The following is a 26,649-nucleotide window of genomic DNA, read 5'->3' as shown; positions in this document are numbered from 1 at the left end:
TTCACTAAATCACTCTGAGAAAAATACTCTGAGAAATATTGCAACAGGAACAAGCAAGTCCTTTTAAAACCATGCTAAGAACATCACCATGAACCACATCTTTAAATAAACAGTTCTCTTTAGAAGGAAGTTCTGACTGTGAGTTATTCTAATGTGAAAGACAACAAATGCTATTTTGACTTGTATTTCATGGGTCTTTCCCAACAGTAATGAGGGTGGCCTCCCAGCCCTCCTCCAAGGACAGTGGTTGTTTTTCCTTCTGCTGTGGGGGAAGAGAGACAGTGAAACTACACAAGTGCCTTGAGGGTGACAGAGATGACCTGTTGTTCTGTCTGCACTAAATTAGATGACCCACCTGTCTGGAGTACAGGTGAGCTCAGCTCATGGTACTCCTAGTTGTCAGATCCACCTTGTGAACCAAGGCCAGCAACCACTTCTTCCCGGATAGACTGGTCACTGCTACTGTCCATAGAGAAATTCTTCAGCCAAAGACTGGAGGGGAAGGGACAAATCCCCGATGCTTTTTTGCCCTTTTCGCCCTTTTCTAGCACTTTACCTTCTGAAAATCTTAAACACTTGATTATCAATGGTAAACAAGGAGACATATCAACCCCTCCTCCACTTCAAGCCAGCTGGCAGGTAACTTAGCAGCACCCAAATGGGCACTGCACCATCACAACAGGAAGTTCTTATGACTTACCAGTATTGTGACACAATAGGAACTTGATTCAGCGGGATCCTCCTCTTTTCACATTGTGCAGAAACATCACAAACTATAGAAAATTAAAATTGCTGCCCACCTGTAACTCAAACAATCAAGCCACAGATGTTGAAGTGGCCCTGCTGTCCTGTAGCACAGGAAAAAATATCTGGCAATATATATACTGCCAAGTTGTTTATTACTGAATCATATTTCATCCATACATATCCTAAGCAATCTGTTGCTAGGTGCTGATTTATTTAATGACTTAATGGACTTTGAATAGTTTCCAGAAAAGAATGCTGGACCTCAAGGTTGTTTTGTTATTTTGTTCAAATGAAGCAACAATAGCTCAAAAAACTCTCATGAGTCTTTAGCAGAGGTAGGGGAAAAAATTCTGCATTGTGGCAGACCTTGAAATCAGATCAAAGAGCAACTGTGAAGCATCCTCTTTTCAACTGCAAGAGTAGGTGAAAAGAATTATATAGCCTTATGCTCTTAAAGATAGATTAGATCTACAGTTTGGATAGAGTGGTTCAGAAACAATCATAATCAACAAATCTTTCACAAGATGTAAGCTGTTCAGTATAAAATAAATCTTTGAACTGGATGATCTTTGGAGATTTATTCTGTCATACCTTACCAATCCTGTAATTTTGCATCATCAAAGTGAAACTGAAATATCCAGTTTTAGCCTTAGCTAAATGTAAACAAATCTTCTTCTATTTCTGCAGATTGTTTTGCATTAAAATATGCCAAAATATCTTGCAGAGTCCATTAAGTGGCATTCCTTTTTGCAGGAGGGGAAGGGCAAATGATCCTCAGAAAACTGCAATGGCCCCCGCAAAAGTCACAGAGCTTCAGGATGCTCTGTGGACTGAGGGCTGTGGTGATTGCAGACCACCAGCCACTCTTTGGGGTATAAAGACAAGACCTGGCCTTCAGTAACTGAGACCTGAGTATCAGACAAAAAAGAGTCCAGACTTTCACTAAACACTGGAAGAAACACAGAATTGGCTCAAAATTCATTGCCTCTTGCTGCTGGTTACGGAGATGGATCTGAATTCCATAGTCATACAGCCTTGATATTGGAGGTGTCAACATGGATCTGAAGAGACCACAGCTACAATTGTCATAAAAACATAATACAATCCCACTGGTTAATCTAGAGAATGGCACTGCATTTCCTTGTAAGAACTTCTGTTTTATTCTGTGCTACTGGGTAAGATTTTTTAAAATAATAAAACAAATATTTACTAATCTTTTTAGTTTCAAGGGCAAAGCTATATAGTTACAGTTCACTCATGCTCCAGCTCTTCTGAAAAGGGAATGGTTACATTAATCAGGTTAGTTTGTGGTCTCTTTTTATAAACACAACACACAGGTTTCTCAGTCTGTGCATCCTTATTGTTGTGTTAAATAAACGTGATTTTGTTATTTTCATAAAGTTTAAGAAAGCATGAATTTACATGCTCAATTACCTCAAATGAAAATCTATATGCACATCTCTGAATACTGTCATCTGCCCTTAAAAACAGGTCTAGAAAGTACCTGTAAGCAACATGGTGAGCCCAGGTGAGCTTCACACTCAGCAAGAGCTTGAGGAAGTGAATTTTTCGGGAAGTCAAAATGCAGCACCTGCCTGAACTGACTGCAGCTGATACAGGCAAAACTCTCTGCTCCATGAGCTTCCCAGCATCCCAGCTTCATTTCAAAGCCCCCAAAGTCTTAGAAAACACTCCTGGCCAGCTGAAGGCACTGGTGTCTTCTGGCAGCATACATGCAGATCTGCACTTTATTTCTCCTTTTACGCATGTTAAACCTTACACGGATCTACCTGTCTGCCATCTTCAGTGCTCACAGAAAAGTTAATGCAGAGAGCCTGTCTCCTGAAAGTCCACACGGAACCTGCCTGTAACAACACCATGAGCCCTTGTCCCTTGTAAGAGCCTAATCTGAAACCACATTAGAAGTGGTAGAACAAACTACTCCATTTGACTTCTGTGGGTCTTTCAGTAGCCAAGGTCTTGCTGTAATTATATATCTACACAGAGCATGTACTCTATCCATCCATCCATCCAAAGTAGAATATTGTATTGCATTGTTACATCACAAACTAACTTTGGTATAAAACAGCATCCCTTAATCTGAGAGGAGGCAATAACTCTCAGAACAGGTAAAGCAGAAGGACTCAAATGTTGTACTTTGCATGGAGATCTTGCTGATGTATCAATTTCCAAATAAATTCATCTAACCATTTAGAGGCAGTGAAGTTAGGATTTAACAGCAGCTCTAGAGCCCTCTGAAGTCATCAGGTACCTCACGGCTCTCTGGAAGCTTTGGATTCAGAGGGCAACAGTTGTTCAAAATCTAAACCTGAGAAAACTGAATGTACAAGAACAAATGGGACTGATCGCAACTGCAGATGCAGAGCTTGTGGCAGCTTGGTCTACTTGTACTTGGAGAATCTAGGGTGAAGGACGTGATAGGCTTGGTTTCTGCAAGGACACAGGGCTAGCCTGTCCCTTGCAGGGAGCCCAGCTACTAGATCTCCCTCATAAACAATTATTTTTCTTTTTCTTTTGCAGCACATGTTGGAAGGATGCAACAGAGCAGAAGGCTGAAAGCTCAACTATCCAAAGCTCCATCCTAACTCCTGTCAAGCATAGCAGGGCTTTGAAGAAAGACAAAACCAGGTAATGAGCATTCAAGTGGTAGAATTTACTGCAGAGCCCTGAACAACAAACTGCAAGACAACGCATTCTGTTACATTTTGGACCCTATGCCAGTGGATCCACCTCATAGGCTGAGCAGCTCACCCAGATTCACGCATTGATCCTGCAGCAGGATCCATACAAGCATGAAAGCTGATAATATTAATTACCCATGCCCATTAGCAGAACCTCGTTTCCCCCACAGCTTGTAGCATCCATAATAATTTTCCAGGGGATGCACCAAGAGGTGTAACTGAAACAAAATGCCCTCACGTGAAAAGCATGGAGAGCACATTACTCTCTGTGATGTGCTAGTTTAATCACTTGGCTGTTTAATCACTTTGTGCAAATTATTGTACATTTGTGCCCCTAGCAAGGCATCACATGGTTTTCAGTCTCTCCTCACCTCCCACAAAGCTGAGAAATTTTCTATTGCAGAGAAATAAACTAATACTCAGATACACATGCAGTGGTAAGATCTTGTATGCAAGTGTAAGCAAACCTCCAAGGCTGGCAATCAGAGATGATGGAGGGAAGGAAAGGTCAACCCATCTTTATACCTGGTCATGAACACCAACAAGAGGGCTGGAGAACTACTGTGTTGCTGCTTTATACCTGAGTCATGCTTTGATGCCAGGGAATGTTACAACAAACAACTGTGATAAAAGGTCCTCTTTCTGATGTAAGAAAAAACAGGAAGAGATAGAAAAGATAGAAGAAAACCACTAGAAGACCCTGTGGAATGTGGTGCCTTGACAGCAATATGAGTCTTGCTACAGCTGTAAGCCCTCCTGAACTTAGGAGGTTGTAGAGCCACAGGAACTGTCTCTTCAGCAGCAATCCAAAAACCACTTTCTCTACTTGTATTATCCTGAATGCTTTCTAAATGTCTTCTTTCATATATAAAAGGCTGGCATTGAAGAATCTGGCAGAATCTTCGAAAAGCTTCTTTCTGTGTCTCTCAAATTCAGCAACATAATGCTACAGGTAAGAAATACTTTATAAAATTAACCTTCTGTCTCCACAAAATATGTTTATAAAAACAAAAGCCACACTAGTAACTGCTGTCTCAAAAATACATACAACAAATTTACACTCTTAGAATTATAAGTCAAACGAGACTTCAAAACAAAGCTATAATAATTAGTCCATTAATATCCCACTTCTAATGAGAATATACTTATTTTTAGAAGTAAGCATTTTTTAAACCTTAAACCCATTTCTTTCAAAGAATTGGAGAAGTAAAACAATTCCATTCATCTTATAATGCAGTGTGAGAGAGCATAAATGCAAACATGTTGCTGAGCATGATCAGCACTATACACCAGAGAGTCACAGAGTCCTATTTAGCTGAGTAAGGTTTCCTGGCTGAGCAGGGAGCTCTGGGATCTAGCCCATGCAATCACCACACCAGCTTGTCACAGCAGGTTTAGATATTTCAGAAGTTTTTCATGACCTACCATATGTGTGTAAAGTCTCCTCAATCTGGACCCTTGAAGATTGGCCTTGAAATTACATACCAGAAACTGCTCCAAATGTAGTTACTTTATTTCCCAAATACATATAATTTTGGTATCTAGTAGTTTGTGTCACACCAACAAACCCATCATGCACTGGAGTGTGAATACACTGTTGAAAGTGTTTGATGCTGTTGAAAGATTATATCAAGGGCACAGAGAAACATGATTAAATTCCATGTCAGTGAGTTCTCTCATTTTTGTATAACACATACAGTTGCTGTTTGATGAAAAAAAGGTTTATTACAATGAAAGGGAAATATCAACTAAACAGAAATAATGTCAAGCAGAAGTATAAATCATAGGCAGGTCTGACAAACCAATACCATGTATTAAAGTTGCTATGGATGCCCTGAGGTAGAACAGCACAGTTTTTACAAGCGTTACAAAAATAGACAATTGAAGGTACATGTCCAAAATGTGCTCACCTTCAGCTGGCAAACAGCATGGGGCTGGCATTGAACCTGTCGCTGAAACCGTCTGTTCCCAAGAAAACGCTGACCCAAGTTTGTGAGTTTGGTCATTCAGAAATAAATGTTACGGTATCCCTTGAATCATGGAAGGCAGTGAGGGGAAGGGTTTCACATGATCTTCCAAGGCAGCTGGTGTAGCATCACCTGCACTTTTAGACTCTTTTCTTCTATCAATACATTCTTTCAGTTTTCAGTTTTGTCATCATACATTGGCTGTAATACTTTTGACTTGACTTAGTTAGCCTAGCTCCCTATGAAAATCAGATTTCCAGGATCAGTTTGTTTACATGTATGTAATAAACTTCTAATGTGGATTTCAGGCCAACCAGACAGATACTGGAGATCTCAAATATGATGAGTTCTGTGTGTATTTTATAATACCAGAGTGAAGGATGCCAAGGTTTTGATTTTGTTGGCCAATTAAGTTTAATGAGGCAGCCTGCATGTAGCTGTCAAAATATTTGACGGAACAAAGGCTGTAAGAAAAAGTATGGGTACTGTATAGAATACATGGTAAAACCAGAAAATAGTAGTTTAATTTACTTTTTCAAAGTCTGTGAACAAGAAGACTCAAGACCATAGAAAACTGAGTTTGCACTGTATTCTCTGTAGCCACAGGACTTGACATACACACCTTTGTGAACAAGATAAATTTATAGCAACTGCTGTATTTAAGCTAATATTAATGATGTGATTGTTATTACTAAGCTTGGTTGTCTTCTATAATAAATAGGATTGCTGCTGGAATCTGAGGGAATTTAACAGCCATGCTGAGTTGGCCATCTCTGCACAATGCTCAGTAAAGATGCAGTGTAGTGTCTATGTGCCTAAAAGAAAGAAGAACAGTCTGTATATGTATAAACTAGCCCAACAGAGAGAGTCAAAACCTAACTAATGGATCCTGGTTGATTTTAACCCCATTGCAACCAGTGGTGGGCTAACACTGAGGATTGGTGGTGGCGATAATTGTGTGAATTGCATTGAGCAGCAGAGCAGTAACAGCTGAACATCAGTCCCAGCTGCTCCAAACACATCCATCCCTGTGCCACTTCTCATTCCAGCTCAAATAGTAATTTCCATAAGAAATGGATTTTTCTGCTTTCAGCAGGGCAGCAAAGAAACCCATATTTCTTAATACCACTTCTGGGACTTCTGCATTGCAGCTCTTGGAAGAAATGGCTACTTTTAAACCTAAAATTTAATTAAAGTATGTCCAGGATTTTTTCTCCTATAATTTAGTGATACTTCTCTCACAGGCTAACCAGAATTATCTGCAAACTGTTATGGCTACTGCAGACAAGAGAGGTCACCAAGCTGCAGCAGTAGTTGTAATTAACACAGGAGCATACGTCAATACGTAATTGACTTCTCAGGGAATTCAGAGCAGCCACACAAGCAAGCAGCTCTGACAAGCTTTTGGCATCCAGACAGCAACTATTCCTGCCACAAGCTGGAACAAGAGCAGGAAGAGACTGAGAGGACCAGTTTTTTCTGCAAGGATTTTTCTAAGATCATCTTCCCTGGATGCATGATCACATCAGATCTATGAAACCCAACCTGCTTAGGGATCCTCAATTTAGGTGAGCAATAGTGATGGCTGAATTTGAAAGCTCTTGGCCAATTAGAAATTATTTACCATCGCATGAATGACAGGACTGCAGGACGAGATATGATGAATATGGGCTGCAGCTACCAAGATGATAGATTGTGCCATTGGACTGGAATGCAACAGGAGCCTTAGGGAGCCATACAAGGAATCTGGGAGGAATGGATTTCGAGCACAATTTTTTGCCCATGAGAGCAATGTCATAGGTAATTGTACAGAGAGAACAGCTCTTCTTTGAGAAGCAAGATAATAATTGCATTTTTTCTCTGTAATTAGTCCTGATAGTGAAAGGTATAGTCCACTACCCCCTGATCAGAAACACAGACAGTGACCATCTAAGAAAGTTAGAGACCCCAGCCAGATGCGATGTTTTGCAAGGGTGGGACATCAAACATCTCTATTCTGAAATGAACCATAAGGTGGCAGTACTTTAAAACATTACCTGAGAAGATTTTTCATAACATTTTCTATGCTCTACAAAACCCCATAGAGTTCCCACTTTTAATTTAAGTGAATCAAGTCATAGTACAGAAACCTCAGTGATACAGTGAGAGTGCACATCATTGGCATATGTATTTTCACACATTTATTTTCTCATAAATCCCTACGTTTTGTTCTGAAAACCAAAATTTCTCAGATACTTTTGTTCAAGCACTGCAACACCCATTTCAAAGTTTATGTTTGTGGATGTAACAGCCAGACCCATCTTCTCTTTATTTATACAACCTCTGGCGTGTACGACCATAAAGATTCTGCTCTTTCTCTGTCCATGGCAACAGCCAACAAAGACACATCAAACAAGTAATTTTCTAGTTCACATCTAATGTGCAGGACAAGCTGTCAAATAAAAACAGTCTTTGCAATTTCTCAGTGGTTATGGTAAAATGAACTACAGAGATACCCTATATTTATTGATTTGCTTTCATGTTAGACCTGGCCACCATTTTAAATGAATTCTGAGAAGGGACATAAAGACTGACATTAGTTCAGTCTGTGAGAGAATACTAGAAGAGTGTAAATCTTAACAAACTTCCTGAATGCAAAGATAAGGACCCTGCTGAACCTCCAAATGCCATGGGCACAGAGAACCAGCTGCTAGTTTTGTGACAGGGTACGGTGGCAGTTTTACATAGCACAAGAAAAAGAAATGGGTCAGAAAATAAATGCTCACCGACTGCAGAACCTTCTGTTGGGTTATCATGTAAGAGCCTAACTGATCTGAAAATAACAAGGCCATGAGTTTAGGTCCCCTTTGATCTTCTGTCTCCAGCCAGTCTCCTGCCCTGCAAAGAACTCCTCAGCTTTGAGGCAGTCCTTTACTATGAACAATGCCAGATCTTTAAACCACTGTTATTTTTGCAGTCTCCACCACAAAGTATGGCTCACCCACCTCCAGCTACCACATGCTGTGCAGAAGAACACATTAGGGAGAGACAGCAGAACTCTCTGAGTTTAGCTTTAGATATTTTCTTTCTACAATTACTTTTGATCTAACTTTACATCCCAGTAGTGCCCTTTCAACCAATGGACCAAAGTGTTCAAAAAGCCAGTGAGGTGATAGGCAGGCCACAGACCTGTTTCCAAGTTAACCACATGGCAGAATGATGAACCAGTGTCAGACTACAGCCAACTCCAGGATGTGCAATTGCCAGTGAATTGACCCAGGCTGTATCTCTTTGGATTCATCTATTCACTCTGCCCATGGAGCAGAAGACACACTCAATACAGAGTCTGGCAGAATGCAAAGCAGTTAAGTGAAACACCTGGAGAGACACCATCCACACATATCTACATGAGGATGTTCTCACTACCATTACCTTACTCACATTTCAATTGGGAGAATAGGCTATTTCATACCAAGAATGTAAACACAGATCCCATATGAGTGTAGTGACTCGTATGATTTTGAGTTCATCCCTACCATTCTGGCAAGGTAATGGGAAGCTTATTTCAACTACAGTTGGCTGAAAAACCTTCAGCGCATTTAAAAACCACAAGACAGTGATAGTGGGAGACAGAAGGATGGATGAACTTGTGAATACCAGCATTCAGAGTTAATAAGTTAATAAGATTGTACCAGCAAGGTTCATGCGATGAGTTTTAGTCTATTTTTTTTCCTATTTTGATCATCCAAGATAGTCTTTATTTCAAATATCACTATAGGCTATAGGAGCAGTAATCAATTCAAATGAAGGGGGATTTTCTCTAAATGAGCAAGAAAAATATTCCAAAACATTCTGAGCTTCAAACCTTAAAAGTATTTTTCTTTAAAACTTTAAAATACAACTTTTAGAGAAAGCAAGACTTTTTTTTTTTTTAAGTCTGCAAGTACACTGTGGAAAGATGGCACATTGGCTCTCTTTAAAAAGTAGGCTACCAAATTCTCTCTTCTGTCCCCAGTCATAGCTAACTGAAGACTACCACTGGCACTGAGAAGCTCTTGGAGCTACTTGACTTTTACAGAACTTTTTCAGTTGGATACTAACAGCAGATACCAAACATTAAATACTATTAAGTCCTTTGAATCCAATATAGAAGCACTTCAATTATACAAGCTTTGTGTCATGCCAGATTAGGTCATGATTCCTAATGCTCATCATATTGAATATTCCTGCCATATTTGGAAAGTTTGATTATCAAAATTATCCTTTGTCCTTTGTGTCTCATGGATAATGGAAGTTTATAAATTTCATTCAAAAAGTTATTGTACCTCATTAAACACACCTGTCTGTATTTCCACAATGTAATTCCTGAACATAATCTGTGCAGTTTACACGCTCATGGCTGGACAGCATGATTATGGTAACTATAAGGTAAATTGGGCTTTAAGTCAGAAACTTCTAGAAAGCCACAAATCCAGTGGTAGGGCTCCAACTTTGGAAGAAGAATGATTTTCTGTGCTCCAACAAGGCATGCAAAATGGCACCATTTTGTTATGTTATTCAAGCTGTTTAGCTGAACAACATTTTAGTCATGTCTAATTTACACTGGGCACTAATCACCACTTGTTTTTGACAAGAGGGAAAGTCCAGAAGGCAAACGATACATGGCTCAATTGGTTTAAACTAGTACTACAAAAATGTGACACGCAGATGCTCATTCTGTTGTAGCAATGCAGGATACTTAAACAGAGTAAGTTCAGCATGTGAGTTCATATACCTCCTTTTCTAGATAATGGTGAGGACTTCACAGAAGTTCTCAATATGAATTCAATCCCACTTGTTTACCCCAAACACAGAAGTACACAACAGTTCTTGTGAGGCAATAGACTCACTATAAGACACACAACCAAAGTCTAAGGGAAACCCAAATATTTTACTCATTGACCTGCCCATCCTCTTGGGAAGCACCCACAGGAAGTATAGGAAGGTTCACAACTGCCAAAGCATCACAGGAATCTTGTTCCTGGGATGCAGCATGTATCCCTGGCTAACAGAAAATTCTCAAGTACAGCGTTTATGAAAACTGGGACATCTGTTTTCTCACTGCCCCTTTGTTTGTAGGAAGACAGGGGATACATTAATCTAATTCTGCACTTTGAGTAATTTTTGTCTCTCTTTCACACCTAATTATCTGAAGAGCATCTTAACAATAAAAGATAGCTGAGAGAGACCTGTACCCAAAGTCCTATTCACAAGGCCATGCAGAGATGATAGCTCTGAGGGGCCTCGCAGGAAAGAAATGGGCAAGTGGGGTACAGTGAAACAAAGGGGAAAGAAAACATCTGATACCTGCCTCAGCCCACTGACTGCAGAGAACATGGAGCAGCAGTGAAAGCCAGAGAAGAGGACCAGAGAGTAAGCCATGAAGGAATTGGGAAGAGCTACACAAACTTCACATAGCAGGAGATGGGGACCAGAGCTAAAGAAGCCAGTCAGAGCCTGGAGGTAATCCTGAAAGGATGCAGCACTGGTAGATGCACCCCAAGAGGACAGCAATATGACTGAAAGTGGGAGGCAGAGTTTGTGGGAGCACCTCCTTTGGAAGGAGAGCAGAAAGGGAAATGCCCACAGAAAAAATTATAATGGAGCTACCTAAGGTACAGGAAAAATGCCCTTTATAGCTTCTGAAACAATGTTACTGTGAGCAAATTAACTTGATCAGCCTTTGAACAAACTGAACTGTCAGGCTGTAGAGCTCAGAGAAGTTGAATAGAAACGTACATCAGAATCAGCAGGGATACAGCTAGTGAGTTTTATGCTATTTAAAATGCCTCAGAAGGATTGTTTTATGGATATTTCAATATGAAGATACCTAATTTGATCAGAAACATAATTATCTGTGTCCTAGTTCTTCAGTATACCTCAGTATTTGTATTACAAGATACTACTCCACATGACTCTCCGGATTTATGCTATATAAATACATATATAAAAGTCTTGAATTATGTTTACTGAAAGGTGATCAGAAAATATTAGTGCTACCAGTAAAAGAAATACAGTAATTTCACGATTACAAGCCGCACCTGATTATAAGCCACAGGTCTGGGTGTTGGCAACATTTTGTTCTTTGTCCATATATAAGCCACACCGGATTATTAGCCGCACTTTTGTTCGCAGCAAGGATCCACGTGCAACTTTCACAAAGTTGCCAATTAGTAACAGAATTGCAGGATCACAGGGTTTACTGGCTCGGCCCTGCTCGGGGCGGCCGCCAGGGAGTGGCCTCAGCCCCACTCATCGCTGCCGCCGGGAGGCAGGGGAGTAGTGTGCCCGGCCGGTGCCGCCGGGAAGAGGGAGAGGGGCGTCCCTGGCTGGTGCCGCCAGGAAGAGGGAGAGGGGCGTGCCCGGCCGGTGCCGCCACCACGCCCCCCAGGGCCAGGCAGCACTGCTGTTGCGCCGCCACTGCCCCGCCACCTGGCGGCGGGCGGGCTCTGCCTCAGCTCGGGGTTGCTGCTGGCTCAAACTTCCGGGTTGGGAAATTTCCAAAATTTGTTCATATATAAGCCACTCCTGAATGTAAGCTGCACTTACGATTTGGGAGCAAAATTTTAGTCAAAATGGTGCGGCTTATAATCGTGAAATTACTGTACCTTATGCTGTTTGCATTAATAACCCTCACTAGGTTTTCATTTTTGCCGTAGAAGATCCTTCCCTCCAAAAAGAAAATTATTTTATACAGCTAAAATTAGTTTGCAGACTTCACTTGGAAAACTCAGTTCATCATCCTGACTTCTATCCTTTAGTGGTCAATGTATTTCCACTCATGCACTGCTCTAAACCATAAATCCACCTATGGGAAGGCAGTTTCCATAGGGGTGCCTGGTTGAAGTTGAGTTTAGCTCTTTGCAGGATTAAGACCTATGAAGCAGAAGTAGTTTGCAACATAGCAGAGGTCAGAGTACAGTAATTCTCTGCGTGAGGCTGCAGATTATATCTCATGTGGCAGGTTGCCAAGGAGCTGCCAAGGAGCAGAGAACAAATACAGGTGGGAGGAGGTGGATGCAGCAAGGGTAGAATTACACTGAAATGGCATTGGCTGTGAAGTGTGACAATAGCAAGCAATAGGAGAGGACAAAGACCAGGACCTACAAGTGACAGATGCTCCAGCAGAACTAGCAGAAGAGTCCCCAAGGTCCCAGCATTGCTTCCTCCAATGGCTGAGTTGTCACAACACAGCTCTGTCAGGCATCCTCAGCCCCACCCCACCCCCCACCACAACTACTCTCTCCTCCCAAATATTGCCCAAAGACCCGAGGCCCACTCCTCACATATTCTGAAGGTGCTGTCCCTTTCCCTCTCCTTCATCCTTCTTTTCAAACTGAGTTATGGGGAAGGAGAACTCACATGAGAAAAGTCTGAAATTGCTAAACAAGCTATAAAAAAAGCCCTTAGTAAGCTCAGTAATAGATACAAAAATTTCACAGCTTTTCCCTGCAGTTATTTCCAAGCTGCACTGGTTTCCCAAGCACTAGTTAAGGAACATTTCTTTGTGCAGGAGAGCACTGATGCATGTGCCTACACAACTTAGAAAGGCAATTTCCAGTTGTCTTGGATAAGACAGTAATATAAAACGTTTTTCCCTTGGTTTCTCTGGCAATCTTTGCACAAGAAAATTTTCTCTCTTGCCCTCCATGTACTGTAGTGATAATACATATTTACATCACTTCATGGTGGTGTCATGAGGATTCATTACTGTTCATAAGCACTCTGAAGATGAGAAGTCCTACAAGCATTAAGTTATATCAAGGCAAAGGCTTTTTAGTGCACACTCAGCCATGTGGTATCTCTCCTCTTCCACCATCCTCGTTAGCAGCTCTAAAGCTGTTTGCCAAAATCTGTCCTGTGGAGCAGCAGGACCACTGTATAGGCCCAGGGGACTGAATCATGCAAATGAGTAAAGTTAACAGCACTGATCTCAAGCACTGAGAACACATACATACTTTATAAATTCCTACAGATGAAGTGCCAAGTAAGAAAATGTGTTTATGAAATCAAAACAGACCCCAGAAGCAAGAAACAAGTGAATTGACTGGGGAAAGTATTATTTTTTTCTTCATTTTCTTCAATGCCATGATCCCCTCTGATTTGGTGATTCGTGTCTTTCATTTCTAAATTGTATTCTGTATAAATATAGTTATCACTGAGAACACCCTGACCACCTGGGCACTTGTTACAGGCAGGCTATTCTGGAGGTGGTGGATCAACACACCAGACCCAGCATTCAAAAACCACCTCCAGTGTGCTCAGCATTGCTGAGAATAATTACACGAGCACTTGGTTCATCAGGCAGCATCTCTTCCTCTCCCCTGTCCCACCTCACCCATGGAAACCTGGTCCACATACAGTCCCTGGACCTAGAGCTGGAAACAGGGACTCTCTCTGTGACTTCTCAGGTACAGATAGTCTTTTTCATCTGTCCCCTCAGTGCCACAGTCTGACAGTGATCACACATTCTCATCCTAATTCACTGAGGAACTACAACTGAGAAACCAGAGCAGGCAGGGCAGGTTGCAATAAACTCGAGCCACCAGCTCTCGAGGACATATGAAGTGAGGCACAACAACCCCCCACCCAAACAGTCGTGGGTTTGTCCCCTGAGCATCGGGATCTACTGTGGCTCCACCACAGCAGCTGTGCACAAAGGAGGCACAAGCACCCTTTACAAGTCCTAATAACCTGTGTTCTCCTTACAGCAGTGTTCTCATAGAACTGTTTCCTATGCCCAGCTTGTCAAAGCACCAGCTTGCCCCATCTTGACAGCAGTTCCAAAACTGTATACCCATATCTGAGAGGCTCTAGTGAAAGAATGTCATAGAGGATCCATATAATTCAACATCAAGCAGTGCAAAAGCAGGTCAGGGCACATGCTAGCACTGCCCCGAGCCCACCTGGGATCACGGTGACTGTGGTGTCAGGGACAAAGTTCAACCTGACTGCAGCTGCCCAGGACTCCTGCAGGCAGCTGCTCTCCCTCCGTGCACAGGTCAGCAGCAGGACTTGCACTTCTGTGCATTGCAGGATAATGGGGCCCAGGGAAAAAGGGGATTTTAGGCAGCAGTGAGGAATTCCAAAGCTTTTAAGAGCTGGAAAAGAGACCAGGGCCACTTTTAGTCTGAACGCTAGTTTGCCACAGGAGACTTTATATGATTTCTGCAATTCTAGGAAACTTTTCTTTAATGAAAACATTCTGTCGCCACCTGTCAGGAATAAATTTAGGCAAAGAAAACAAGACAATATTGAACTAGAAGGCAGGATCTTGCAAAACATCAGAGCTGATTCATCCCTTCCCATTCCTCCCCCCCATCCTACTCCAGGCACCATGCCGAGAATACATTAACTTAACTTGCCTGGGGATTTACATTAGATTACTATCCATTACCAGAGACTTCAGATTCCTTTATTCTCCACCAGTGCCGTATTTCTGTAAGAAACTACTGAATAAAAGTAACTTCACCTTTTTCTTCAGTTACTCAATTTCTGTAGTCTGGCAGCAGAAGTGCCAAGTACAAAAGTTTTGATTACTCAGTCCCACCCCTAGAACTGGTATGCCAGTGTATTAGGATATAAGTCTGTTATTTTTGTCTCAACATGCATGAGTTACCCGAGTATCATATATGTAGATACACATTCTTGGTTGCTAAATCTCTACTCCTACTTTTTTGAATCTAAAAACAGTAGTTGAAACAAGTCACCCATTGTAGGACCAAGCTAAAAACTACTCTTGGATAAAAAAACCCTCTTGAATCACACATTAAAAGAATGAATGATAAATAACTATCAGAAAACTGAGGCTTCTATTATCACCCAGGGCTAGGGATATTTTATTCTTCACACCCTCAACTCATTCTACACAATTTCTGCAATGACAGCACACAGGATTGCAGCCTAGAAAGCTCTCCGGCTACACTTTTCCCCAGTAATTGAAAAAACTGAAATTTATTCATGTAATACAGCACTTATCACCCTTCAGAAGGACCTTTTCCCTGCTCCTTTCCCTCATTAATTTAGTTTCATGCTCAGCTGCCCTCCTCTGCAGGTGTTTTGCAAGCCATAAAAGCACAGTTTGCCCAGACAAGTTGTTGACCTGGCAGCAGCAAGTGGCACTGAAAGCCTTGACAACCAGCCCTGCTTTTAACATCAGAGAAAGGAAGAGAAAAAAGAAAAGATCATTGAGTCCAACCTTTGACTAAACATCTCCATGCCAACTTAAAGATATCACTACTGCCACGTCCAGTTGTTTGTTGAACACCTCCAGGGATGGTGATTCTACCACTACCCTGGGAAGTCCATTCCAATATTTGACAACATTTTCAATGAAGAAATTCTTCATTATCTCTAACCTGAAGCTCCTCTGGTACAGTTTGAGGCTCTGTCTTCTTGTCCTGTCGCTGGTTGCCTGGGAGAAGAGACTGAGCCCCACCTGGCTACAGCCTCTTTTAGGCCGTTGCAGAGAGCAATGAGGTTCCCTCTGGAGCCCCATTTTCTCCAGGGCAAACACCCCCAGCTCCCTCAGCCACTCCTCATATGACCCACTGTCCTGACCTTTCACTGTTGCCTTCTCTGGGCACTTCAACACCTCAGTGTATTCCTTGCAGTGAAGGGCCCAGAACTGGACACAAGATTTGAGGTGTGCCCTCCCCAGTGCTCAGTATGGAGGGACAATCACTGCCCTAGTCCTGCTGGCCACACTGTTTGTGAAACAGACTCTAACTCTCAGGAAGATCCAAACAGATTGAATCTAAGTGGTAAAAGAGTGATGGAAAGTACACCTCTTCAGGCTTAAACATAAAAAGCAAGCAAAAGGATAAAAAATCCCCTTTATTTTTGAGCAAGTCAGTATTTATCATACATCCATTCATACTCATTAACTCAAGTAGGCCAATACCAAAGGTTTGCCACCAGGGGATATGTCATTTTTAAACAGTTAATTGAGTTTTAATTAATTGTATTACCTGAAAGTACATCTTGACAAAAAGTAAGATAATTGAAATGCATTAAAAAGTGTGTTTATTCATCTGTCTAGAAATAGAAAAGACAAAGAGAACCTGTAACAAAACAGTTTTTAGGACACCTGAAAAAAATTGAGAACTACTAGGAGACTTGCAAATTTGACTACTGGTATGAATAATTGTGTGCTAGGAAATGCCCAAGATGAACAATAATAATAAAACAAACAAACAAACCACAACAACTACAAAAACAGGCAAACCCAAAACACTAACTGATTTAGAAATAAAAAGACAAAAAGTAGAATATCTGAATCAAACTATCAAGCATTGATATTGTATTGCTGCATGGGAAATTTCTTTTTCTCCTGGAAAAGATTTTGATTTCCCTTCGAGAATAAAGAGATTTAAGCCATTTTTCCCGCCTTTTTTTTTTTTTTTTCAAATAGAGGTTACTTTTCATTGGAATTATAATATTTTCCTCAGAAATACATTTTATGGTTTTTGTTTGTTGGGTTTTTTTTAATAAAAACCTAATTTTCTACTTATACGGCTTTGATAAGAATAGTATGAGCTAGTGAAGCATTTCCTTTTATGACAGTTTTTGGCATTCAAGGTCAGGTTCAACTACATTAAATACAATGGCTTAAGATCAATTGCTCAGAAGTAAGAAAACAGTGACCAAAGAGCCAGTGTCCTGATTTTAAAGGTCCTCATGAGATCTGTCAAGATATGCCCAGATGTTGTAGCAGGGCAGAAAAGGGGAACTTTAGCCATTTCTAAGCTTACAACTGGAGACTATCAAAGGTTTTTGGAAGTTTTACTTACTCTTCAATTAGCTCATCCCTCCCTTTTCCCCCCATGCCTATTTTTTTCATATATGTTTCTTGAAGTTAAGATTTAATTGTCTTGTCAGTAGGACAACATTCCAGCAGTGGAGAATATAGAGAGGAAAAGATGTTAACTGGACCTTCTCTGTGTCTTTTGTGCTAGAAGGTGCTTTGTTTCCTCCTCAGAACAAGAGGAAATGGAAATGTTCATTCCTGGCACAGGTAAGCTTTTGACAAACGTGCAACTGAGCTACCCTGCCCTGAATGGCAATCTTGAGCAAAAGAAATTACAGTAATTTCACGACTATAAGGCGCACTCTTTTGACTAAAATTTTCCCTCGAACCCGGAAGTGCGCCTTATAGTCTGGTGCGCCTTATCTGATGGACAAAGTTGCGAAATTTGCCAAACTGGAAGTGTGAGCTGTGAGCCGTGGGGGGAGCCGGCAGGGCCATGGCAGCCAGCTGGAGGCGGGGCAGGGGGCCCATGGCTGCCGGGTGGAGGCGGGGCCTCGGCCAGCAACCGCGCAAGGGGGAGCTGGGGGTGGAGCCTCACTGCAAAAAAAAAGTGCGCCTTATAGTTCAGTGAACCTTATCTGATCTACAAAGTTGCGAATTTTGCCAACTCCCGGGGGGCGCACCTTATAGTCTGGTGCGCTTTATGGTCGTGAAATTATTGTACTTTAATCAAAACTTTCTGGGTTTAGGTCAGAGAAGCCAGCATGTTTATGACATCTTAGCCTTCCTCCCTTTCTTTTCTTACAATTTCAATCTCAAATTATGCACGTGTTCCCTGAGACAACACAGACTCAAAACTTTTCTCAGCTGACATGCTTAATCAAGGGTATGACTAACAGTTTCAATATCTCACAAGCAAGCTCAGCAGAAAACAAAGCTCAGTTCTGTGTTACTAGATGGTAAGGAACATAGTGGTTCATATTAAATCCATGCCTGTATCTTGGCTGCAACAGTGGTCAAGAGTGGATGTCTTGGGAAGACTCCCATGACTAGAATAACCATGTAGTGCTTGCTCCCCAGACTACTTCCCAGCTGCTGAAGATCGGCAGGTCAAGGGGTTTTTGAGCCAGCAGTGTTCATTTTATCCTCAGGGGCATATTCTATGTGAATTTGAATCCATAGAAACTCATGCTCCCCCTAACACCCAGTGGCCAGGAATCTCATAGCTAAATGCAGAGCCCCTTCCTCTGCTCTGAACCTGAGGGGCCTGATGGTTTCATTTGATGGCCCCAGTTCTTTTGCTGACAGAGACTGAAGAGTCACTTTCTGATTCTTCCTCCCTATGTCACTTATGTCTTGCTCTTCTCTCTGCTTATCAACAGACGTGGCAGATAAAAATACAAGAAAGCTGAAAGCACATCAGTCATTAACATGCCATTTTAGAAAGTAAACCCAGGGACTTTGATACATAAACATAAACATACATTGACTTTCCATTACATTTTGATTCCTTATTGCCCACCCTTAAAGAAATTTATTCTAGAATCTTAAGAAAATAAATCTTAGGACAGATTTTTAAGTAGATGGTAGATATATCTGAGATAGCCCATTGACATGCCTTTACACCACAATGCCACTTCCAACTTAAGACCTTGAAAACTGCAGAAAATTCACCGTATCTTTAAAACATAATATTTTACATTGCTGAACAGAATGAAATATCCTTCCATCATCTATTGTCTGCCCCAGCACACATCACTGCCAAGCCGGAAGTCTCAGCCCCATTGCCTTGGTCCCCTTTATATCCTTGCCACTTTCAAGTCTTCAAGCTGGAGAATTTTGACCCCATTTTGATCTGGTTTTGCATCATAGACACTGTTGGAAGAGATGAATCCTGCTGCTAATCAGTTGATTCACAATAAAAAACCACAGCAGAAGCAGTGATTGGAAAAATGAACTCCTTAGCAAAGAGAAGTGCTTGAGGTAAAGGCTGGAAATCTTCTCCAGTCCTTCAAAACCGACACTGATCTCCCACTGAAATCCTCATGCACATCATGAGATCTTTTAGCCACTTAAACATCTGCAGGCACCTAAATTCACTGCAAATTCACTAAAATCCATTTAAAATCATGCCTGTCACAGCATGCCCAACAGTAGAAGAAATCTCCGACTGTCTGTCTGTCCTGTTTCTCCTGAAGGCAAGAGCCCCCTGTTTGAACTACCACTCTGCTGTGTTTGGAGCCAGGATTTATTCAGTGCTCCCTCATGCCAGGGTAGCCTGTGTCTTACCCAGTTAAACTGACTGCATGTTAGCTCGGCTAAATCTAATGCTTAAGTAAGTTATCTGTTGTCATGGATTTAATTGCTAACACATTTCATATTCCCTGAGGGTAGTCAACATAGTAGAGCCTCTAAAACAGCTGAAAAGGAAAATCTCTGTATTACCTCAACCCTGAAATTTAGCCTTTGACTGACAGTATTATATACTATTTGAAAGCAATTTCTGAGCAAATAAATATTACAAAAGGGCACGTTTCTTCCCCAGCAGAGCTGCAGTTCCACTCTTTCCCATTAGCACAAATTGTCCCAGTTTTTGCCCAACAAGTTGTAAAGACCAGACAATGATAATTTGGTAAAAAATAAAGCTTTCATTCTGCTCAAAACATCTGACGAATAAATTTTACAGTAAGCACTGTTCCGTACTTGGCAAGGTATATATGTCCCTCCTCACTACCTTATGAATTAAACAGAACATTAATAAGTCAGACTGCTTCCTTTCCCTCCCCATAAATACTTGCAAGACTAGTTACTGATTATTGAGTATCAGAGCCCAAACCCATCTAAGAGTATTAAATGGTACATAATAAAAACAGAAGTAGCACACAATTTCATCTTTGTTACAGACTTGGTTTAGCCCAGCCTGGATTTCCAGTATATCCTGCTCATACTAATTTCTTCTTTTTGCTGCTCTGAAATACTAATTTCTTGTTGGTAGATTTGATTTTCATTAATTTCCAAGTGTAGGTACATCTTGCCTGAAGAAATAGCACCGGCAGTATTTGACATGTGAATTTGTTTATCCTAGTGAAAATGAGCAAGGTACACAGAGCTGGTATTCAGAGAGATAATATAAGCAGACATAAGTGAGAATTTATAACTAATATGTACTTCAATGATCTGGTGACAGATTGCTGAGACTGACTAAATTAACTCTTAATATGGTCAATTAAGACAGGTAGGTCATCTGGCAAGAGAAACAGAGAGGAACAAATCCAAAAAGACAAGACTGTTGAGGTCTGGAGAACTGGCTTTCCATCTGTTACCTGGAAATGTAGTCTGTCCTCTCTGTTACCACATTCCTGCAATATCTAATAGACAGCTTGTCTCCATTAACTACAATGCCAGTCTACTGTATTTGAATAACTAGGAAGGAGGAGGTATGCAAAAACAGGAAAACAACCTCAGGGATCTTCCTCCTGCTAATATACATTAGTATTTTCTTACTAATAAGAAATTAAGTGAAAAGAGGGGCATGTGAAAGAAAAAGAATCATATCTTTCATGTGGAATGAAATCAAGTGCACCAGCCTCAGCTGACATTAGTTACACACCCAGCTGCAGCACCGACACAGTACACAACAGGGTTCATACAAGCAAGAAAGTACTTGGATATGTCTCTGCTATCTATGTCATCTCTAACTATTTTGAACAGTTTGAAGAGCAAGAGAAGCAGTGGTGGCCAGAAGGATCTGTACACACAGCTATCACATTTCTGGAGTCTAAAAAGAGTCCATAGAGATAAGGAAAGGGGAAGAATCTGTCTGGAAAGATCAAACTCCTATAAAACATCTCAAATACGGTGTTAGGACAATTAATAATCAATGACCTCACTAGTGCTCCAAGGATTTTAGAAAGTGCTCCCTTTGCAAAGAACAGATTAGACACAAGCAGCTGGAGAAGCCAGAAGGGATGGTAAGCAGAGACAGGCACTTGGTAAGAGCTATTGAGCTAAGCTCCAGGCCCAGCAGAGAATCTTGAAAGCAGCAGGCTAGCAGAGCATTGCTACTGCCTGTCCTTCCCTGTCCATGGTACTCACTGTGCCATGCTGCACAGCCCCGATGCAAACAGTGCCAGATCTCACTTAGCCGGGACTGCTCTGCTTTCCTCCAGACTACAGCAGGGACCGGAGGAACACATGGAGGGCTGTCTGCCTAAAAGATGTTCTTCTGGACCAAGGAGCAAAAGTGCAGAAGGTGCTGCACAGAGCACTGGTGTGTCATTCTTGAAGCCCCAGGACTGTCAGCCTCTGTATACCACTGCTGGCCTCAGGTCATCAGTGCCTGAAGACTTCATCCCACTTCAGTGACTGAAATGCAGGGAGCAGGCAGGCTCCTCAGGGAGATCAGCTCACCTGGGGAGCCAAGGGCTCAGCTTAGGGAAAGCCCAACTCATCCACACAACTCAACAGCAGCTCCCCTGGGGCACCAACATTTCACTGATTCCACCCATCTTCACAGACCCATTTTCTCTGCATTACACTTGAAATTCAGTACACCCCAAACAGAAAGGGAAAGGGCATTATTTCATGTCTCCAGCCACAAACCCCAGGGGCTTTTTTATGTTAATGAGGCACCCAAAACAACTCTTTTACTTATTGCTCCTTTATGAGCACGGATGGCATTGGAAAACATGAACCAAATGGAAAGTGTAGATTTGACACAAAGTTTTTGACCCATACCAAATCCTGTGCAAAAGCCTGAGCTTTCCAACTCAGTGGCCCAGCTTTTATTTATTTACTTACTTACTTTTGAAGCAATCACTGAAACATAAACTGCATTTAGGAACAGCAAATCAGAGGGATCTCAAATGTCAGGCTTCCTCTTGCTGGCCATAAAATCACATGACAGGGGAACAACAGAAAAACGGAGGTTTCTCTGTGTTTTATGTTCTCTTTCTGACAGATATAAAAGTGAAAAAGGGGATGCTAAGATGGAAATGGTAGAAAATCCTCTGTAACAGCAGAAAATAAAGAGGAGACAAAGCAAACAATGCTGAAGTTTCCTACTCCATCCTAGAGAGCCATAACATGAAATCAATTTTATTGTTGGTTCCCCCACATGACTACTGTTTTTCCAAGACATGCTAAGGACTATGACATCAGTGAGGAAGGTTGCCCAGTGGGATGCCTGAAGTAGAATTAGAGTACTCCTGATTCAAAGCGAGAGCTGCAATTTATTTTTATTTCTTGCTCCATTTGTCTAAACAGAGATTTCCTTTCTCAGATGATTTGTTACGTAGCCTTCGTTAGCACTAAGGTGTTGCCTAAAAATTAGGAATTAAAAATTTTACCCCTTTAAACTAAAATTATCTTAGTTTAATATCTCTTGGCAATGCTCTAGTTGTGTACAACAGAGGAATTTAGTGCAGGTGGCCCATAATTCACACGGAGGTCAGGCTATGATGGGCAGCTCATAAACATGCAGCACAAAACAGGCTGACAGCATAAATCAACCCTCAAAGCCCGATTCAGCCCTTGAACAGCCATAGAATCAGGTATGAAAAAGAAGCAAGGCTCAAATACCTTGCATCCACAATCCCCAAGGTAATTTCGCCCTTTAATAAACCCTTAATTTCAAATCTTGACTATATCTGCATTTCCTCTCCTTGAAGCAAAGGACTGTGATGGGCAGTAGAAGAAGATAAAATTCAAATATAGCATTTGTTCCACATTATTCACTATGAGAGGATAGAATTAATCAGCTTTCTCTTAACCAGCTTGTCCAAACCATATAACAAACACACAATAATTAATACTAAGTGTAAAATACAGCTATTTGTAAAAGAGATTAGCAATATTAGGCTTAGGGAGTCCAGCTAAATGGAGAGTCCCTCCCAAAACAAAGAGAAATCATCTTGTTTGTTCTGTGTTTCCTGGGCTCTGCCAAACCAAGCACAGCCTTTGCAACCAGGATCTGTGGTTAGAACAGCTGAAGAGGATCCCAGGCTCCAATCACCTCATTCACCAGGAAGTGATGGAAGAGATTTGCCATGGCTTTTAACATTAATTTTGAGAGATGTCCTACTACTCCAGTTGTCTGAGCTACCGCACACTTAGGCTAATGGGCCTAAGGATGTAACAACAAAATTTGGAAAGATCACACCAAATGGGAGTAAGACAGGAACAACAACAGGACGAGAAGCCTGAGTTACGGGATTCATTCTTTTGATAACGTGCCTTCTACACTGGTACTATCCTCTTACAGCCTGTTTCAGGATGCAGCCCAAGTCTACGTAGAAGGGAAGCTTCCCTTTTTGGAAGGAATGAAAATTGTGATTGGAGCTGGATATCAGGAAAAGGATCCCTAGTGACTTTAATAGCCTTTGGTAGCAGTTCCAAGGTGGGGTCTGGTTGGGTGCCACGCTCTCCTCGGCTAAGAGCTTCGGGTTATTTTTCTACACCTTTAGCAGTGCTTTCGGCTGTCATGAGAGCCTTGCGCTCGCCTGCACGCAGCAGCACCAGCGCCGCTGCCTAGCGTGGATGGAGAGCTGTTCCCTTCGCCCCAGTCTATCCGTGCCCGAGATCTCGCAGCCAAGGGATCGTCTGCCGCCGTACAAGGAACAATAGCGGCGGGGAAGCCGCCGGCCGCCCGCCCCGCCGCCGCTCCCGCCCGCAGCCCCGGGCGCCTCCGGGCGCTCCGCACTCGCCCGCGCCACCACGGCCACGATCGCAGCCAGCGGCGGCGGCCTGCGGAGAGACCCCGCGCCCCGGCTCTCCGCCACCGCCGGCATCCACGGCAACTCCGGTCGGAGCACGGCCCGCCCGGAGAGGCAAAGTTTGCCCGCACCTGGGACCGCGCCCCTCAGACCGCGCCCGGCTCCGCGCCCCGCCCGGCCCCTCTGGCGCAACTGCCCCGCGCCAGGGCGCCACCTGGCGGGGCCCCGGCGGACCCGCCCCTGCCCCGCTCCCGTCCCCGCCCGGACTCGCCCGGCTCGGCGCCCGAAGCCGGACGGCGGCCCCGCGCTCTCCGCGCCTCTCCGCCGAGCGCGGCGCTTACCTTGCGCAGCATGCTGGGCGGGCCGCGCCGGGGGCTCCCCGCTTCGGCGCCGCGCTCTCCCGCCCCTCACGGCGCGGCAGCCCCTCCGTGCGCGCCGCCCGCCTGCCCGCACTGAGCGGCGGCGCAACGGCTGCGCCCGCCACGAGGCAGCGCGGCCGCGGGGGGGGCCGGGCCCACCCACCCCCGCCGCCCGGCCCCTTCCCCGGCCGCGGCCCCCGCCCGCCCCCGCTGCCCGGGGCCGGCGAGAGGCGCGGAGCGGGCGCCTGGCTCCGGGCGGCTCCTGGTCGCGCCCACGGGCGCCCGGAGCTCTGTGGAGAGACCCCGCGGAACGCAGCGCGCTCGCCCCTCGGGCCGGTTCGGGTCAGAGCAGGGCAGAGCTGGGGCTGCTCCCTCTGGGGAGCAGGGAGACGCCGGGCGGGATGGCTGCACGGTCCGAGGTGCTGGATGGCTGCATCGCCCCAGCCCGGTTCGGCCGTGGGAAGCTGCTTGGACCGCGCTGCTTTCGGTGCTCGAACCCCACGGTGCTCCAGCTTCTCTCAACGAAGCAAGTCTCATCCGAGGCAAATTACACACATTCCAGCAGCAATTTACTTTTCCTGAAACCTGTAGAGCACTATCAGAGTGACAAGCTGATCTCAAGTTAAAATAGATTCCGATCTCTAAAGGTATTAATTGTTAATTGTTACACACCTTCTGTAATAATGTTAAATGCAAGAATCCAGGGCTCCCGCTGCCGGGTGTGTGGAGGTGAATCGTGGAATGTTACATCTGCACACACATCCCCCGGGTGAGCATGTGTGCCGAGCATCCAAACACGGAGCAGCAGGTTGTGCTGTGTCTCGGCAGGACAGAACCACACATTTCAGATTCTGAAGGACGTGACTTTCCTTAGGGCAACCCATTATGTCAAGTTTTCTGTGTCCTAGTACATTCTTCAAGTAACTTTTCATGAAATTTCAGTACTGTTAGCATACAGCGACCCACAGAAATGAATTTCTAGCAAGCTAGTTAACAGATAAAAAGCAGACAAGTTAGGGCAAAATGTCATCACATTTGCACTTGAACTTGGTTTGACAGGAGCAGTTTAGCTGAAACAAGAGAATATTCACTGGCAGATTGGTCTTAAGTTTGTAACGTTGTGTCATGGAGAGCAGCAAGCCAAGAGTACTTGGTCAAATTTCAGCCATCATATTGATGTTGAGTCAAATATTGCTGCTTTTGATGTTGTGGCATATGGTGTCACTGAGCACAATGTTGCCTTAAGGTGCTACAATGGAATGTGTGTGACTAGCAGTTTGTTATGTTGATTATGGCCAGTGTCAGCTATTGGGCTGAGATTTCCTGGACTCCTTTTAGCATGTTGATTTCTGTCTCCTGATGCTGGTTGTTAGGTACTTGTGCTCTCTCGGGTGTGATTGTACAGACCTCAGTAGTGCTCTTATTCACTTGCTCAGGTTGCCTCTTCTCTTTCTTTTGTCTCCTGAAAATGAAGAACCCTGAGTTTTGTCAAAATGTCTGCATTACAGGTACAGTAGGATGTTTTCAGGGTCACTGTAGATGACTATGCACAGAAACCAGCAGTGTTTCCAAGAAAATTCCTGGCTACAGTCATTAACTCTTCTTGGCCACTACCTAGTGTAAAATGCTGAGACACATCCCTCTTCATGTACCTGCTGTCACCTCAGTTGTGACAGACCCTCAGACAGATTTCCTTTCTTCCGACATTTCTCACTGAATTGCACATGTCCTGCTTGCATGAGATTTGATTGTGTAAGCTTGATATAACTACCAGTTTACCAATATGTGAAATGAGATAACAAAGAATAAGAACATCAGCAATAATCCTAGACCATAGATGTAGGAGAATCTTCTCTGGGTATTTAGCTCGTTTTCTCCATAGCTACAATCATGAAAATATATGTGCTCTGAAATCACTTCTTTTGTGAAGAAATTGTTGGAGAGTAATTAAGAAAGAGTTGAAATCCTGCGATTTAAGTGTTGCAATGCTAAAATTACATATATGGGGTTCTTAGAGTGCTCCAAATGTCAGTGCTTGGTACCTTGGCTTTTTATTCATTAGTAAGGTTCACCCCCTGATAAGCCAGAAACTATCCAAGGTCAACAACTGAAAGAGATTTTTCAGAGAACAACCTCCTCAGGATACCTAACAACAGGTTGTGGAAGTCTGGTTCCCATCTCAAGGCCAGAGATGTCTTCTCAATTCAGGGCTGAGCCATTTGTCCTGGAGATGGATCCTGATGTCCAAAGCTGCATTAGATAACTCACCTCAGTGCACATTTTTAAATTACTTTCTTGTAGCAGCTCTGTCTCCTTCTTGCACTGATGACCTCTGTTTTTTGTTTTGGTTTTGGTTTTTTTCCTGGAGCTGTAAAAGTTTAAGTACATCACTTT

General features: G+C 43.0%; 1 protein-coding gene across 1 annotated transcript in view; it reads right to left on the bottom strand.

The window, feature by feature from the left end:
* TMCC3 (transmembrane and coiled-coil domain family 3) overlaps positions 1-24,302 on the bottom strand; it is a 132,484-nt gene extending 108,182 nt beyond the window's left edge. Inside the window, exon 1 of the mRNA XM_033058039.1 lies at positions 24,238-24,302. Coding sequence (XP_032913930.1) covers positions 24,238-24,249 — 12 coding nt within the window. The 5' untranslated portion in view covers positions 24,250-24,302. The remainder of the gene's footprint in view (positions 1-24,237) is intronic.
* Between the last annotated feature and the right edge of the window lie 2,347 nt (positions 24,303-26,649).

The sequence above is a fragment of the Catharus ustulatus genome, chromosome 4 (assembly GCF_009819885.2).
Source record: "Catharus ustulatus isolate bCatUst1 chromosome 4, bCatUst1.pri.v2, whole genome shotgun sequence".
Lineage (NCBI taxonomy): Eukaryota > Metazoa > Chordata > Aves > Passeriformes > Turdidae > Catharus > Catharus ustulatus.
Note: the sequence above shows the minus strand (reverse complement) of the source record. Positions and strands in the feature narration are given on the sequence as shown.